The 17046-nt window shown below is 38.6% G+C and overlaps 1 protein-coding gene across 1 annotated transcript in view; it reads right to left on the bottom strand.

Annotated features, from left to right (window-relative positions):
- The window catches only part of LOC109553136 (cytochrome P450 2C9-like), a 54787-nt gene extending 43128 nt beyond the window's left edge, over positions 1–11659 (bottom strand). The window contains exons 1-3 of the mRNA XM_019953071.2: positions 11397–11659; positions 8848–9010; positions 8541–8690 (exon numbers count right to left, since the gene is read on the bottom strand). Coding sequence (XP_019808630.2) covers positions 8541–8690; positions 8848–9010; positions 11397–11564 — 481 coding nt within the window. The 5' untranslated portion in view covers positions 11565–11659. The remainder of the gene's footprint in view (positions 1–8540; positions 8691–8847; positions 9011–11396) is intronic.
- Between the last annotated feature and the right edge of the window lie 5387 nt (positions 11660–17046).

The following is a 17046-nucleotide window of genomic DNA, read 5'->3' as shown; positions in this document are numbered from 1 at the left end:
TTCAATTTGTTAATGTGGTGTATTACATTGATTGATTTGCAGATATTGAAGAATCCTTGCATCCCTGGGATAAAGCCCACTTGGTCATGGTGTATGATCTTTTTAATGTGTTGTTGGATTCTGATTGCTAGAATTTTGTTTAGGATTTTTGCATCTATGTTCATCAGTGATATTGGCTTGTAGTTTTCTTTTTTTGTGGGATCTTTGTCAGGTTTTGGTATTAGGGTGATGGTGGCCTCATAGAATGAGTTTGGAAGTTTACCTTCCTCTGCAATTTTCTGGAAGAGTTTGAGCAGGATAGGTGTTAGCTCTTCTCTAAATTTTTGGTAGAATTCAGCTGTGAAGCCGTCTGGACCTGGGCTTTTGTTTGCTGGAAGATTTTTGATTACAGTTTCAATTTCTGTGCTTGTGATGGGTCTGTTAAGGTTTTCTATTTCTTCCTGGTCGAGTTTTGGAAAGTTGTACTTTTCTAAGAATTTGTCCATTTCTTCCTCGTTGTCCATTTTATTGGCATATAATTGTTGATAATAGTCTCTTATGATCCTTTGTATTTCTGTATTGTCTGTTGTGATCTCTCCATTTTCGTTTCTAATTTTATTGATTTGATTTTTCTCCCTTTGTTTCTTGATGAGTCTGGCTAATGGTTTATCAATTTTATTTATCCTTTCAAAGAACCAGCTTTTGGCTTTGTTGATTTTTGCTATGGTCTCTTTTGTTTCTTTTGCATTTATTTCTGCTCTAATTTTTAAGATTTCTTTCCTTCTACTAACCCTGGGGTTCTTCATTTCTTCCTTTTCTAGTTGCTTTAGGTGTAGAGTTAGGTTATTTATTTGACTTTTTTCTTGTTTCTTGAGGTGTGCCTGTATTGCTATGAACTTTCCCCTTAGGACTGCTTTTACTGTGTCCCACAGGTTTTGGGTTGTTGTGTTTTCATTTTCATTCGTTTCTATGCAAATTTTGATTTCTTTTTTGATTTCTTCTGTGATTTGTTGGTTATTCAGCAGGGTGTTGTTCATCCTCCATATGTTGGAATTTTTAATAGTTTTTCTCCTGTAATTGAGATCTAATCTTACTGCATTGTGGTCAGAAAAGATGCTTGGAATGATTTCTATTTTTTTGAATTTACCAAGGCTAGCTTTATGGCCCAGGATGTGATCTATCCTGGAGAAGGTTCCATGTGCCCTTGAGAAAAAGGTGAAGTTCATTGTTTTGGGATGAAATGTCCTATAGATATCAATTAGGTCTAACTGGTCTATTGTATCCTTTAAAGTTTGTGTTTCCTTGTTAATTTTCTGTTTAGTTGATCTATCCATAGGTGTGAGTGGGGTATTAAAGTCTCCCACTATTATTGTGTTATTGTTAATTTCTCCTTTCATACTTGTTAGCATTTATCTTACATACTGCAGTGCTCCTGTGTTGGATGCCTATATATTTATAATTTTTATATCTTCTTCTTGGATTGATCCTTTGATCATTATGTAGTGACCTTCTTTGTCTCTTTTCACAGCCTTTGTTTTAAAGTCTATTTTATCTGATATGAGTATTGCTACTCCTGCTTTCTTTTGGTCCCTATTTGCATGGAAAATCTTTTTCCAGCCCTTCACTTTCAGTCTGTATGTGTCCCCTGTTTTGAGGTGGGTCTCCTGTAGACAACATATGTAGGGGTCTTGTTTTTGTATCCATTCAGCCAGTCTTTGTCTTTTGGTTGGGGCATTCAACCCATTTACGTTTTAGGTAATCACTGATAAGTATGATCCCGTTGCCATTTACTTTATTGTTTGGGGTTCGAATTTATACACCATTTTTGTGTTTCCTGTCTAGAGAATATCCTTTAGTATTTGTTGGAGAGCTGGTTTAGTGGTGCAGAATTCTCTCAGCTTTTGCTTGTCTGAGAAGCTTTTGATTTCTCCTTCATACTTGAATGAAATCCTTGCTGGGTACAATAATCTGGGCTGTAGGTTATTTTCTTTCATCATTTTAAGTATGTCTTGCCATTCCTTCCTGGCTTGAAGAGTTTCTATAGAAAGATCAGCTGTTATCCTTATGGGAATCCCCTTGTGTGTTATTTGTTGTTTTTCCCTTGCTGCTTTTAATATTTGTTCTTTGTGTTTGATCTTTGTTAATTTGATTAATATGTGTCTTGGGGTGTTTTGCCTTGGGTTTATCCTGTTTGGGATTCTCTGGGTTTCTTGGACTTGGGTGATTATTTCCTTCCCCAGTTTAGGGAAGTTTTCAACTATTATCTCCTCAAGTATTTTCTCATGGTCTTTCTTTTTGTCTTCTTCTTCTGGAACCCCTATGATTCGAATGTTGTAGCGTTTAATATTGTCCTGGAGGTCTCTGAGATTGTCCTCATTTCTTTTAATTCGTTTTTCTTTTATTCTCTCTGATTCATTTATTTCTACCATTCTATCTTCTAATTCACTAATCCTATCTTCTGCCTCTGTTATTCTACTATTTGTTGCCTCCAGAGTGTTTTTAATTTCATTTATTGCATTATTCATTATATATTGACTCTTTTTTATTTCTTCTAGGTCCTTGTTAAACCTTTCTTGCATCTTCTCAATCCTTGTCTCCAAGCTATTTATCTGTGATTCCATTTTAATTTCAAGATTTTGGATCAATTTCACTATCATTATTTGGAATTCTTTATCAGATAGATTCCCTATCTCTTCCTCTTTTGTTTGGTTTGGTGGGCATTTATCCTGTTCCTTTATCTGCTGGCTATTCCTCTGTCTCTTCATCTTGTTTAAATTGCTGAGTTTGGGGTGTCCTTTCTGTATTCTGGCAGTTTGTGGAGTTCTCTTTATTGTGGCTTTTCCTCGCTGTGTGTGGGTTTGTACAGGTGGCTTGTCAAGGTTTCCTGGTTAGGGAAGCTTGTGTCGGTGTTCTGATGGGTGGAGCTGTATTTCTTCTCTTTGTGCAGTTGCGCTGTGGGGAGGGAGGGAGGGATGCTGCAAACAAATAACACTGGCATGCTCTTGCAGTGCCTCAGCCACACTGGGTCTGCCCCCGCTCACGGCGCGTGTAGCCTCCCTGCCCACACTGCTCGGGCTCTAGGTTGTTCCGCCGGGAACAATCCGAGGCTGGCCCTGGGTTGCATATACCTCCCAGGTCCAAGCCGCTCAGGTTCAGGCACTCGGGTAGTCCTCAGAGGCGCAGACTCAGTTGGGCCTGAGTTTTGTGCTCTTCCCAGGTCCGAGCAGCTCAAGTGATGAGGTGTTTGGCGAGCGCCAATGCTGCGACTTATCGCCTCCCCGCCACTTGGTTATCTGGGTGTAAAACCGGCGCACCTTCTCAGGCAGATGTTAACCGTCCAGACCCCCAAAAAGTTTTAGTTAGCAAAGAAGCCTGCTTACAGTTTTATAGATAATGTCTCTCTGGGGCTGCGATTGCCCCCTTCTGGCTCTGGCTGCCTGTCACCGGAGGGGGAAGGTCTGCAGCCAGCTATCTCTGTTCAATTCTTTGTTCTGTGCGCGGGCCTGGCGGTGTCTTAGGTTGGGGCTGGCTTTTCGCGTGGTAGATATCCCACAGTCTGGTTTGCTAGCCCAAATTATTTTGCTCAGATAGTGCTCAGGGTATTCAGGCCAGATTCTTACTCTAAGCGATGCAGCCCGCGCTGCGCCTCCCTGCCCAGCCCCCGGTTGTTAATGGCGTGTGCAGGTGTCTGCGCTGCTTCTCCGCTGGGGGAGTTACCATAGGACTCTCAATCTTTGAGTTTTAATTGTTTATTTATTTTTTCTTCCTGTTATGTTGCCCTCTGTGCTTCCAAAGCTCGGCACAGATTCGGCAGTGAGAAGGTTTCCTGGTGTTTGGAAACCTCTCTCTTTTTAAGACTCCCTTCCCGGGACGGAACTCCGTCCCTCCCTCTTTTGTCTCTTTTTTTGTCTTTTATATTTTTTCCTACCTCCTTTCAAAGAGTTGGATTGCTTTTCTGGGTGCCTGATGTCCTCTGCCGGCATTCAGAAGTTGTTTTGTGGAATTTACTAGACGTTTAAATGCTCTTTTGATGAATTTGTGGGGGAGAAAGTGTTCTCCCCGTCCTACTCCTCCGCCATCTTCGCAAACCATATTTCTTATAAGGGGTTAGTATCCAAAATATGTAGAGAACTCATACAATGCAATAAAAAGAAAAGCAACCTGGTTAAAAGTGGGCAGAGGAACTGAACAGACATCTGTCAAAAGACATGTAAATGGCCAACAAGTGCATAAATGCTCTCAACATTACCATTTGTCCGGAAAATGGAGATTAAAACCACAAAACACACGTTAGAATGGCTGCCATCAAAAGTCAAGAAATAACAAGAGTTGACTGGGATGTGGAGAAAAGGGAACACTTAAACACTATTGGCAATGGCACCCCACTCCAGTACTCTTGCCTGGAAAAGCCCATGGACAGAGGAGCCTGGTACACTGCAGTCCATGGAGTCGCTAAGAGTCAGACACGACTGAGTGACTTCACTTTCACTTTTCACTTTCATGCATTGGAGAAGGAAATGGCAACCCACTCCAGTGTTCTTGCCTGGAGAATCCCAGGGACGGGGGAGCCTGGTGGGCTGCCGTCTATGGGGTCGCACAGAGTTGGACACGACTGAAGTGACTTAGCAGCAAACACTATTGGAGTGAATGTAAACTTCTATAGTCACTATGTAAAACAGTGTGGAGGTTCTTCTATATATTAAAAATAGAACCACCATATGATCCAGCACTGCTCCTTCTGAATGAAATGAAAGCAGAATATCATAGAGGTTTCTATACCTCATGTTTATTGCAGCATTATTTACAGTATCTAAGATATGGAGACAAACTGAGTCTCCATCAACTGTTGAATGGATAAAGTAAAAATAAATATACACACAAAGAGTTGACCCTTGAACAACATGGGGATGGAGCACTGACCCGCATCCCACGTGGCCACAATTCAAAGTCCATGCACAATTTTACAGTTGGCCTTCCATATCTGCAGTTGCATGTTCCAGGATCCAACCAAGCATGAATCATGTGGTACTGTAGCAAGTACTTACTGGTAAATAAACACATATCAGTAGACCAATGAGTTCAAACCCATGTTGTTCAAGTGTCTACTGTATATACATCACTTTAAATGCAGCACTTGAGTGATATATACATACACATACACAATGGAATACTATTCATCCATGAGAAGAAGTAAATCCTTGTATTTGCTACCACTGAATGGATAGTGAGCATATTATGCTGAGTGAAATAAGACAGACAAGACAAATGCTATATGAAATCACTTATATGTGGAATGTAAAAAAAAGAAAAACTAACTCATAGAAACAGAGTAGAAGGATGGTTTCTATGGGGCAGGAGGTTGGGGAAATAAGGAGATGTTGCTCAAAGAGTACAGATTTCCAGTTAGAAAATGAATCAGTTCTGGGGAATCTAATGCACAACAATATTAATAGGATTAACATAGCCATATTCAGTTCAGTTCAGTTCAGTTCAGTCACTCAGTCGTGTCCGACTCTTTGCGACCCCATGAATCGCAGCATGCCAGGCCTCCCTGTCCATCACCAACTCCCGGAGTTCACTCAAACTTACGTCCATTGAGTCGGTGATGCCACCCAGCCATCTCATCCTCTGTCATCCCCTTTTCCTCCTGCCCCCAATCCCTCCCAGCATCAGAGTCTTTTCCAATGAGTCAACTCTTCGCATGAGGTGGCCAAAGTACTGGAGTTTCAGCTTTAGCATCATTCCTTCCAAAGAACACCCAGGGCTGACCTCCTTTAGAATGGACTGGTTGGATCTCCTTGCAGTCCAAGGGACTCTCAAGAGTCTTATCCAATACCACAGTTCAAAAGCATCAATTCTATATATCTAAAAATTGCTGAGAAATTAGATTTTACATGTTTTCTCAAGAAAGGTAATTATGGGACTTTGATGGAGGTGCTAGACAATGCTATGGTAGTAATCTATTTCAATATATGAGTATATAAAATCAACATATTGTATACTTTAAACTTACACAGTATCAATTACATCTCAATGAACCTGGGGGAAAATACTGAGTGTAGACCACATCCATTCAGGAAGTTGATTTTTTAAAAATCTGGATATGTAGGTGTAGTTACAGCTACCAAGTAGGGAAAATGTATGGTTCAGTAGAAAACTATGCACTATCTATATAGCTCACTGTTTTGTAATTCTATGGGAGATATTTTGCAACTTTTTCAATTTTCAACAATAGTGACACAAAATAATTCTTGTCTCTAGACATACAAACTCTGTTCTATAGAGATTCATTTGACTTTCCTAGCTAGTTTTGTCTTCATTTGCACATCCATATCAACATTTTTTCACTCTAAATTTGTACTTTTCCACCCTTGTCCTATAACCTGGTTGGAACACTCTGTTACTACTGTTACTACTTGTTGTAACTTATTTCCTCATTAATGAGTTATACAATATTTTTAACTTGTGTTCATTTAAAAAAATAAAGAAGATTGGTCAATAGGTATGTAAGACGATGCTGACATCACTAATCATTAAGTTTTGTGCTGGCCTCAGCTTATCAATAACCAATGGTGTGGTTGGACCAGCCCTTGTGCTCATATTTTGACTGTGGAGGCTCCTCAAAAAACAGAAATATTCAATACAATTACTATACTACCCAGAAGTCCCACTTATGAGTTTTTATTAAAAAGAACTGAACTTATTTGGGATCTCAAATAGATATAGCCATGGAGTGAAAGAACCTAAATATCCCTCAATAATTAGCAAAAAAGAAAATATGTAAATACACACACTGGAGTACTATTCAGTCATAAACGTGAAAGAAATCTTGTCACATACTACAATATGGATGACACATGAGCATATTTTGCTAAATAGAAAAGTCAGTCATGAAAGGATCAATGTTGCATGATTCCACTTAGATGAAGTAGCCAAAGAAGTCAAACTCACAGAAATAGAAAGTAGATTGCTGGTTAGCAGGGCCTTGGGGAAAGGAAATGGAGAGTTCAATGGGTAGAGAGTATCAGTCATGAAGGATGAAAGTTCTAGAGACCTACTGTGTGATCACAGTTAATAATACTGTCCTGCACACAATAATATGTTAATAGGATAGATCTCATGTTATATGTTGTTTGCTATAAAAATTTTTTTAAGCATTGCAAAGAAATAGTAGGGCATGGAACAAAAGGAAAATGTATACTTAGTGGTTCCTATGCCAAGCTCCTTTATATTCCAGGCTTGTAAGGTTAAAATAAAGTTTATTTTACTTTACAGGTAGAGGGTAATTTTGAAAACTTTGGGAAATTTCTTCATCTATATGTGATTCACATGAAATCTGATTTTCAGTCTTTAATTCTGAAGAAAAAAATTAAAACAGTGTAATTTGTAATACAAGCTGAAAAATCAGTCATTATGACAAACACTTTGTGCCTGGTAGTGGGAAGTAAATATTTACCACAAATTTGTTATCAAAATCCAATAATGATGGAGCAAAGTTTGGTAAACCAAAAACAGAGTCAAATTCTAGTTCGAGAAAACAGGGTAGAAAGGTGTTAATTAGGTTGAAATCTAGTTAAATGAAACATTTCATATTAATCACTTGGTTTGGTGTATTGTGCTAATGTGTAGCATATATTTTTTCAAAATATAAATATAGTGAGTATTGAGTAGCAAGAAATCATTGATGCTGATATCTTTAAATAGTGCTGCCTTTACAGAGAGGGCTTCCCAAGTGGAGCTAGTGATAAAGAGCCTGCCTGCCAATGCACGAGACTTAAGAGGGAGACACAGGTTCAATCCCTGGGTTGGGAAGATACCCTGGAGGAGGGGACAGCAACACACTCCAGTATTCTTGCAAGGAGAATCCTATGGATAGAAGAGCCTAGTGGGCTACAGTCCATAAGGTCACAAAGTGTCCGACATGACCAAAGGGACTTAGCATGGACTCATGCCTTTACAGAGAACTCATGATTGAGGAGAACTGCACTGAGATAGATATTCCTAATGGACTGAAATCATAGATGACAAAACTATTGACCAGAACTTCAGGCCTGGGTCCTGGAATAACTCTCAGATGTGTCTGTGAGACTGAATATAAGAATATAGTTCAATTAAGTAAACACATATGACACTTGTTTCATGCTCCATAAGGGCAGGAGGAGGTCATTCCCACCCTGTCCACTTAACAAGTATTCCCTGGTGAAATGCTCTAAAACAGACAACCACATTTGTGATATAGGAAAACCACTGCTCTCTCTTTCATGAAATGATTCAAAACTATTCTTAGTGATTTCTGATATTAAAACAGGGCTCAGGAGACACTATGAATAAATGACCTTTTGTAACCACACAGCATGTGTAATCATAGAAGTCCACACAGCAAGCATAGATACACAAAAGCCCGCTTGGTTCTCTGCTTCAAACTCTCTCTCCTCCACATAAGGGCTGACAGTCATGACCCATAGGAAAGATGTGGCCCATCCTGAAATGCTTCCAAGGGGCATCATTGGAGAGAGAGAAGACTATTAAAGATAGAGCTATAAGAGCATAGAATTGCTCACCATTGGTTTTTCTGAACTCCTCCACCAGGCAGCAGGCTTCCTCTTGAACTCGGTCCTCAATGCTCCTCTTCCCCATCCCAAAATTTCTCAGGGTCATGAGGGAGAAGCGCCGTATCTCCTTCCATGTCTTCCCATTGCTGAAAAGGATTCCTACCAGGAGGAGAAACAGAAACTAGGAGGGAGATCCTAGGGAAGGAGAAGTAAGCTGGCACTTGGCAGGCCCCCATATGGACCAAGCTCTGCTGGAGAGCTCTTCAAATTCCTGTTTCCATTCTGCCCACTCCCATTGCCAATGCTTAACACATACCATTTACTATATTAGCTCTTTCAGCCAATGGAAACATTCCTCTTCCAGAAAACTCCTCTCCCAGATCAATCAGGGCTTCTTTCACTGCTTCATATCCATGCAAGACCACGATGGGCTTCATGCCAAAATACACAGTGAACACAGGGCCATAGACTTTTGAAAGCTGTGAAAGGAGGTACACATAATAACAAAAGAAGTCAATATTTGAAACTATATTGTGCCTGAGGCATAATGTATTATCATCCTACTATTATGCTTTCATTCTGCCACATACAGCCTAAATATTTCTGAATTATTAAATTCTGCATTAGCATAAGTATGATGGCAATTGTTACTGTTTCCATTTCCATCTGTTATGCTAGGCAATGGCCCAAGTAACTGGTACCCAGATTACAATGAATTCTCATATCAGCACCTTCAGAAGGTGTATTTGCCTGGCTTATAAATAAGGAGTATATCATGAGAAATGCCAGGCTTGATGAAGCACGAGCTGGAATCAAGATTTTGAGGAGAAATATCAATAACCTCAGATATACAGATGACACCCCCTTTATGGCAGAAAGCAAAGAGGAACTAAAGAGCCTCTTGATGAAAGTGAAAGAGGAGAGTGAAAAAATTGGCTTAAAGCTCAACATTCAGAAAACTAAGATCATGGCATTCAGTTCCATCACTTCATGGCAAATAGATGGGGAAACAATGGAAACAGTGACATATTTTATTTTCCTGGGCTCCAAAATCACTGCAGATAGTGACGGCAGCCATGAAGTTAAAAGGAGCTTGCTCCTTGGAAGAAAAGCTATGACCAACCTAGACAGCACATTAAAAAGCAGAGACATTATTCTGATGACATAAGTCTGTCTAGTCAAAGCTACATTTTTTTTCAGTAGTTATGTATGGATATGAGAGTTGGACCATAAAGAAGGCTGAGTGCTGAAGAATTGATGCTTTGAATTGTAGTGTTGGAGAAGACCCTTCAGAGTTCGTTGGGTTGCAAGGTGATCAAACCAGTCAATCCTAAATGAATCAACCCTGAATATTCATTAGAAGGATTGATGCTGAAGCTGAAGCTCCAATGCTTTGGCCATCTGATGCGAAGAGGTGACTCATTTGAAAAGATCCTGATGCTGGAAAAGATTGAAGCCAGGGGGAGAAGGGAATGACGGAGGACAAGATGGTTGGATGGCAGCACTGTCTCAATGGACATGAGTTTGAGCAAGCTCCGGCAGATGGTGATGGACAGGGAAGCTTGGCATGCTACAGTCCACAGGGTCGCAAAGAGTCAGACATGACTGAGCAACTGAACAACAACAACAATAAATAAGGAAACAGGTTGTGGAATTCCATTTCCTTTCCAGTGTCCCATGGCTACTACATAGAAGATTTGAATTTGAAACTCTTATTCACTGTCTGATCCTTAAGGAGCAAGGCATCAATCCCTGAGGCCCACCTTTAAACCGTCACCTAGCTGACTGCTTCAGAACCACATGCAGGGTTCTTCCAATGGGAATTCATATTCGCTAGCCCTGATTAATACTAGAATTCCATATTTTAAAAAATGAATTCAGATAACTCTAATGCCCAGCTTAGTTTGAGATCCAGTGGTGTCACTAACACAGAAAGGGAGGAAGCATCATAGAGGCAGTGTCAGGACATGCGTATCTCATGGAGGAACAGCATCTTCCATCCTGCAGTATTTACCCGGTACAGACAGGACCTTCTTGCCGAATCCAAATGAGTGCTTCTGGGACCCTGACTGGTGACTTCTTTCTCTCATTCACTCATGCTTGTGCTGAATACAGAGCTATTTCCTTAATACCAAGCACAATGCACTTCTTCAGAAAAGTTCTATTTTCATAGCCATCTGAACAATACATACAGCTTATATAGTAAAAGACTTCTGCAAGGAAATCTCTAATCACAAAAAGCTTATCATTTACTTTCAGTCCCAAATCATAGAAAATGGCTGTGAAATGAAAAAGGGAAGTAACACTTGCAGCTTTTGCCACTTCATTATTTTGATTCTATTACATGTGCAAAGACAAATATTTCTCTGCTCACAAAACACATTACTTATTTTCTCTACTTATGACAATGACAGGCCAGAAAAGGCAACAGAAATACCAGAATTTACAGGGGATAATTTGCTGATCTGTTTTAACAGTGTGCCCAGGACTTCCCTGGTGGTCCAGTGGTTAAGATTTCACCTGCTGATGAAAGTTCAATCCCTGGTGCAGAAAGATTCCTTATGTCCAAGGGCAACTAAGCCTGTATTCCACAACTCCTGAGTCCATGTGCCCTAGGACCCATGCTCCACCACAATGAGCAGCCTGTGCGCTGCGACTAGAGAGTAGCTCCAATCTGCCACAACTAGAGAAAGATTGTGCACAGCAAGGAAGACCCAATGCACTAAAAAATAAATAAATACAAATTAAAAAGTAAAAGAAAAAAAAAAAAAAACAATGTGCCCAGAGAAATATATATTATTTTTAAAACTAGGCTTAATTTACTTACCCTTTTCAAGCCACTGGAGGAGCATAAAGTCTACTTACGTTGGTTAAAGATTTGCTGATGTTCTTAACATCTAACTGTAGGATGTTTCCAAGAATCGGCAGAGGAGTGGGGCCCGGCGGGAGCTTCCCTTTCCCAGAGCTCTGTTTCCAAAGTGAAAGGAGAAGCAGACAGGAGAGACAGAGCACCAGGACCACAGCCAGATCCATTGACGCCTTCTCTTCTTACTCAGATGACTGTGAGCCTGAAATCTAAGTCCCTGCTATTCAACCTGGGTCTCTCTGAGGACTAAAGATATCAATCAATCACATCCACTTTATACTCTATTCTGAGTGGACTTTGCCACTGATAAAGATAAAATTAAAGTGTCCTTTAGTCTTGTTTTTCCTCTGTCCAGGAATGACTTTGGAGACTTTCATTTACTTGTACTGGGCTGGGATCCACATTTGATAATTAAAAAAAAAAAATCCACTGTGCAGTCAGGATTGAGAACCACTGAAATAAATAATTTGATACCAAAAAACAGCTCAAAACTCTGGATTCAAGTCAACGATCAGTTGCAAATTTATGACTTTGAAGACAATCAGTATATTCTATACCATTTTTATTTACTTATTACCAAATTAAACAAGTTTATTGGAGTATACTTGATTTACAAAAGTTAGTTTCAAGTATGCAGCAAAGTGAATAGGTTGTACATATACATATATCCACTTTTTTTATCCTTTAGATTATTTTCCCATATAGACAATTATAGAATATTGAGTAGACCCCCTGTGCTATATAGTAAGTTCTAGTTAGTTATCTATTTTTTTATTTTTAAATATTTTTAATCCTTTAAATTATGAAAGTATGATATCACATTTACAGGCGACTTGGAAAATATAGAACAAATTTGCGTATAGTTCCACTGTGTATTGCAATTATTTTTTTAAGTAGATAAATTAAGGTTTTTAGTTGGAGATTTTTAGTTGGAGATCAAATTCTCAAAAATTTATAAATGAATAGAAAGAAAAGTAGAAGTATACAGTAGATCTAAAAAGCACTATGAATCAATTCAACATAGTTAGATTTATACAATTTTCACACAATAGCAGGATAAAAATTCTATTCAAGTTCCCATATACTATAAACCAGGAGACAGTGGAACATATCCAGGGACATAAAACAAGGTGCAAAAATTTCATGATCTAAAGATATTGACATCATACAGTGTTCTCTTACCACTGTGGATTATGTCAGAAATCAATATCAAAAGATATTTTAAAATAGCTCACATATTTTCAAGTGCAATGTGACATTTATCAAGACAGATCTTTGACTTAGCCATTGAAAACCTTAAAAAGGTTAAAAGAAAAAGCACAGAGGGTGATTGAAGAGAAGAAAGCATCTAAATGAGAAATTAATATCAAGGATACTCTAAAAACTCTAAGTATCTGGAAATTAAATATCCACTTTTACATGATGGGTATATCTAAGAAGCAATAACAAGGAAAATTAAAAAATATTTGTAATGAAATAAAAATGAAAAGAGCATTTATCAGAATTTGCTGCATGCAGCTGAAGCAGCTCAAGGCAACTAAATACAATGTGGAATCTTGAATAAGGTATGAAAACAAACAATGGACACTAGCATAAAATTTTGTGAAATTTGAACAAAATCTGTGCTTTAGTTAATACTGTGCTGTGCTGTACTGTGCTGTGCTGAGTTTTGCTGAGTTGCTCAGTCATGTCCAAGTTGCTTTGTGATCCCATGGACTGTAGCCTACCAGGCTCCTCTCTGTCCATGGGGATTCTCTAGGTAAGAATACTGGAGTGTGGTGCCATGTCCTTCTCCAGGGGATCTTCACAATCCAGTTGTCAAACCCAGGTCTCCCACATTGCTGGCAGATTCTCTACTGTCTGAGCCACCAGGGAAGCCCAAGAATACTAGAGTGGGTAGCCTATCTCCAGGGGATCTACCCAACTCAGGAATGAACTGGGGTCTCCTGCATTGCAGGCAGAATCTTTGCCAGCTGAGCTACCAGGGAAGCCCAGTTAATACTGTACCACATGTTAATTTCTTGTTTTTTTTTTTTATTTGTTTGTTTGTTTTTTTTACAACACAGTATCTCTTAACTATTTTTCATAATTGGATTAGAAGTTTCAAACCTCATTTGAAATTTTTAAAAAATCACTAAGATAATAAGCTTTCTAGAGTTTCAGCAGTAATACTTGATGCCAGAATAAATGGAATTATATCAAAGGTTTGAGTGAATATAACTTAGAATTCTAGCATTCTATTCATACATAGTAAAACAAGTGGAACCAAAATGTCATATATTTTTTAGCTAAGCAAAAATTCATAAGTTTTCTAAAATATATATATTGTATTATACATATATAAATGAAACCTTTTCTGATAAAGGTTTGAGAAAGAACAACAACAAAAATGGACAGAGAAATTGGAAAACATAAACTAAATGAAATGGGAACACTGAATATGAAAGAGAAAAAGTGAAATAAACTAGATAAAAATAAAAAATTATCATATAATCCAGTTACTTTTAAATATGGCTGCTCACTAGAATCACATCTGGAACTTTGGAGAAAATAACAATACCTAAGCATTTACATTTTTCAAAAAATTCGAAGATAATTCTAATGTGCATCTGGACTTGAAAAAGTGATTATGGGTTTTTCTATTAAGTGGTAGTTTTAGTAATATAGAATTCTATTATTTTCTGTTGACCAATCATGACACAATGGTATTAAATGAACAGTAGTCACCTAATCACAATAACGAGAGATGTTTATCAGCTTTCACAATTAATAGCCAGACAAAAAGTACATAATTGCAGTTGCAAGCCATAATGGAAACATGATTAACCTAAAAGTAAAAAATAATTACATTTTGAGGGCTTAAGTAGAGTGATGTGGTAAGTGGAAATGCATACATGCATATATTTCATCTTTCATCCACCCAGACTGTCTTTAGGCTGGTGCATTTAATCCATTTACATGTAAGATTATTATCAATATATATGCTCCTATTACCATTTTCTTAATTGTTTTGAGTTTATTTTTTGTAGGTTGATCTCTTCCTTCTCTTGTGTTTCCTGTCTAGAGAAGTTCCTTTTTCATTTGTTGTAAAGCTGGTTTGGTGGTGCTGAATTCTCTTAACTTTTGCCTTTGTAAAGCTTTTGATTTCACCTTTAAATCTGAATGACAGACTTGATGGGTAGAATATTCTTGGTTATATCTTCTTCCTTCTCATCACTTCGAATATATTGTGCCATTCCCTCTGGCTTGTAGAGATTCTGTTGAGAAATCAGCTGATAAACTTACAGGAGTTCCCTTGTATGCTATTTGTCATTTTTTCCCCTTGTTTTTTAAATATTTTATCTTAGTCTTTAATTTTTGTCAGTTTGATTACTATGTGTCTTGGTGTGTTCATCCTTGGGTTTATCCTGCCTGGGACTCTCTGTGCTTCCTAGACTTGGCTGAGTATTTCTTTTCCTATGCTAGGGAAGTTTTCAGCTATTATCTTTTTGAATGCTTGCTCAAATCTGTTCTCTCTCTCTTCTCTTTCTTGTTCATTGTTGAATCACTCAGTCATGTCCGACTCTTTGCAACCCCATGGACTGCAGCACTCCAGGCTTTCCTGTTCTTCACTATCTCCTGGAGTTTGCTCAAGCTCATGCCCATTGAGTTGATGATGCCATCCAACCATCTCACCTCCTCTCTCCCCCATCTTCTCCTGCCCTCAATCTTTCTGAGCATCAGGATCTTTTCCAATGAGTCAGCATCAGGTTGTCAAAGTATTGGAGATTCACCTTCATAATCAGTCCTTCCAATGAAGGACTCAGCTTCATCAGGAGACTCTTTAGTTTCTCTTTATTTCTCTCATTAAGGTGGTATCATCTGCATATCTGAGGTTATTGGTATTTCTCCCTGCAATCTCGATTCCAGCTTGTGATTCATCCAGCCCAACATTTTGAATGGCGCACTTTACATATAAGTTAAATAAGCAGGATGACAATATACAGCCTTGTCATATTCCTTTCCCAATTTTGAACCAGTCTTTTGTTCCATGTACAATTCTAACTGTTGGTTATCGACCTGCATAGAGGTTTCTCAGGAGGCAGGTAAGCTGCTCTGGTATTCCCATCTCTTTAAGAATTTTCCACAGTTAGTTGTGATACATGTGGTCAAAGGCTTTAGTGTAGTCAATGAAGCAGAAGTAGATGGTTTTCTGAAATTCCCTTGCTTTTTCTATGATCCAATGGGTATTGGCAATTTGATCTCTGGTTCCTCTGCCTTTTCTAAATCCAGTGTATACGTCTGGAAGTTGTCTGTTCACATACTGTTGAAGCTTAGCTTGGAAAATTTTGAGTATTACTTGGCTAGCATGTGAAATGAGTGCAATTGTGCAGTAGTATGAATATTCTTTGGCATTGCCTTTCTTTGGGATTGGAATGAAAACTGACCTTTTTCAGCCCTGTGACCACTGCTGCTAAGTCGCTTCAGTTGTGTCCGACTCTGTGCGACCCCAGAGATGGCAGCCCACCAGGCTCCCCCATCCCTGACCACTGCAGAACTTTCCAAATTTGCTGGCCTAGTGAGTGCAGCACTTTTACGAGCTTCATCATTTGGGATTTGAAATAGCTCAACTGGAATTTCATCACCTCCACTAGCTTTGTTCATAGTAATCCTTCCTAAGGCCCACTTAACTTCTCACTCCAGGATGTCTGGCTCTAAGTGAGTGAGCACACCATCGTTGTTGTCTGGGTCATTAAAACATTTATTGTATACTTCTTCTATGTATTCTTGCCACTTCTTAATATCTTCTGCTTATGTTAGATCCATATCATTTCTATCCTTTATTGTGCCCATCTTTGCATGAAATGTTCCCCTGGTATCTCTAATTTTCTTGAAGAGATCTCTAGTCTTTCCCATCCTATTGTTTTCCTCTATTTCTTTGCTTTATTCATTTAGGAAGGCTTTCTTATTTCTCCTTGCTATTATTTGAAACTCTTCACTCAGATGGTTATATCTTTCCTTTCTCCTCTGCCTTTCACTTCTCTTCTTTTCTCACCGATTGGTAAGGCCTCTTCAGACAACCATTTTGCCTTGTTGCATTTTTTTCCCCTTGGGAATGGTTTTGTTCACTGCCTCCTGTACAGTGTTGCGAACCTATGTCCATAGTTTTTCAGACACTCTATCAGATCTAATCCCTTTAATATATTTGTCACTTCTGTTGTATAATTGTAAGAGATTTGATTTAGATCATATGTGAATGATCTGGTGGTTTTTATCTACTTTCTTCAATGTAAGTCTGAAGTTTGCAATAAGGAGTTCATGATCTGAGACACAGTCAGCTCCCAGTCTTGATTTTTTCTGACTGTATACAGTTTTTCCATCTTTGGTTGTGAAGAATATCATCAATCTGATTTTGGTATTGACCATCTGGTGATATCCATGTATAGAGTTTTGTTGGAAGAGAGTGTTTGCTATGACCAGTGTGTTATCTTGGCAAAACTCTGTTAACTTTTGCCTTGCTTCATTTTGTACTCCAAGACCAAACTTGCTTGTTACTCCATGTATCTCTTGACTTCCTACTTTTGCATTCCAATTCCCTATGATGTAAAGGACATAATTTTTTGGTGTTAGTTTTGGAAGGTCTTGTAGGTCTTCACAGAACCATTCAAC

The sequence above is a fragment of the Bos indicus genome, chromosome 26, assembly GCF_029378745.1.
Source record: "Bos indicus isolate NIAB-ARS_2022 breed Sahiwal x Tharparkar chromosome 26, NIAB-ARS_B.indTharparkar_mat_pri_1.0, whole genome shotgun sequence".
NCBI classification, from domain to species: domain Eukaryota; kingdom Metazoa; phylum Chordata; class Mammalia; order Artiodactyla; family Bovidae; genus Bos; species Bos indicus.
Note: the sequence above shows the minus strand (reverse complement) of the source record. Positions and strands in the feature narration are given on the sequence as shown.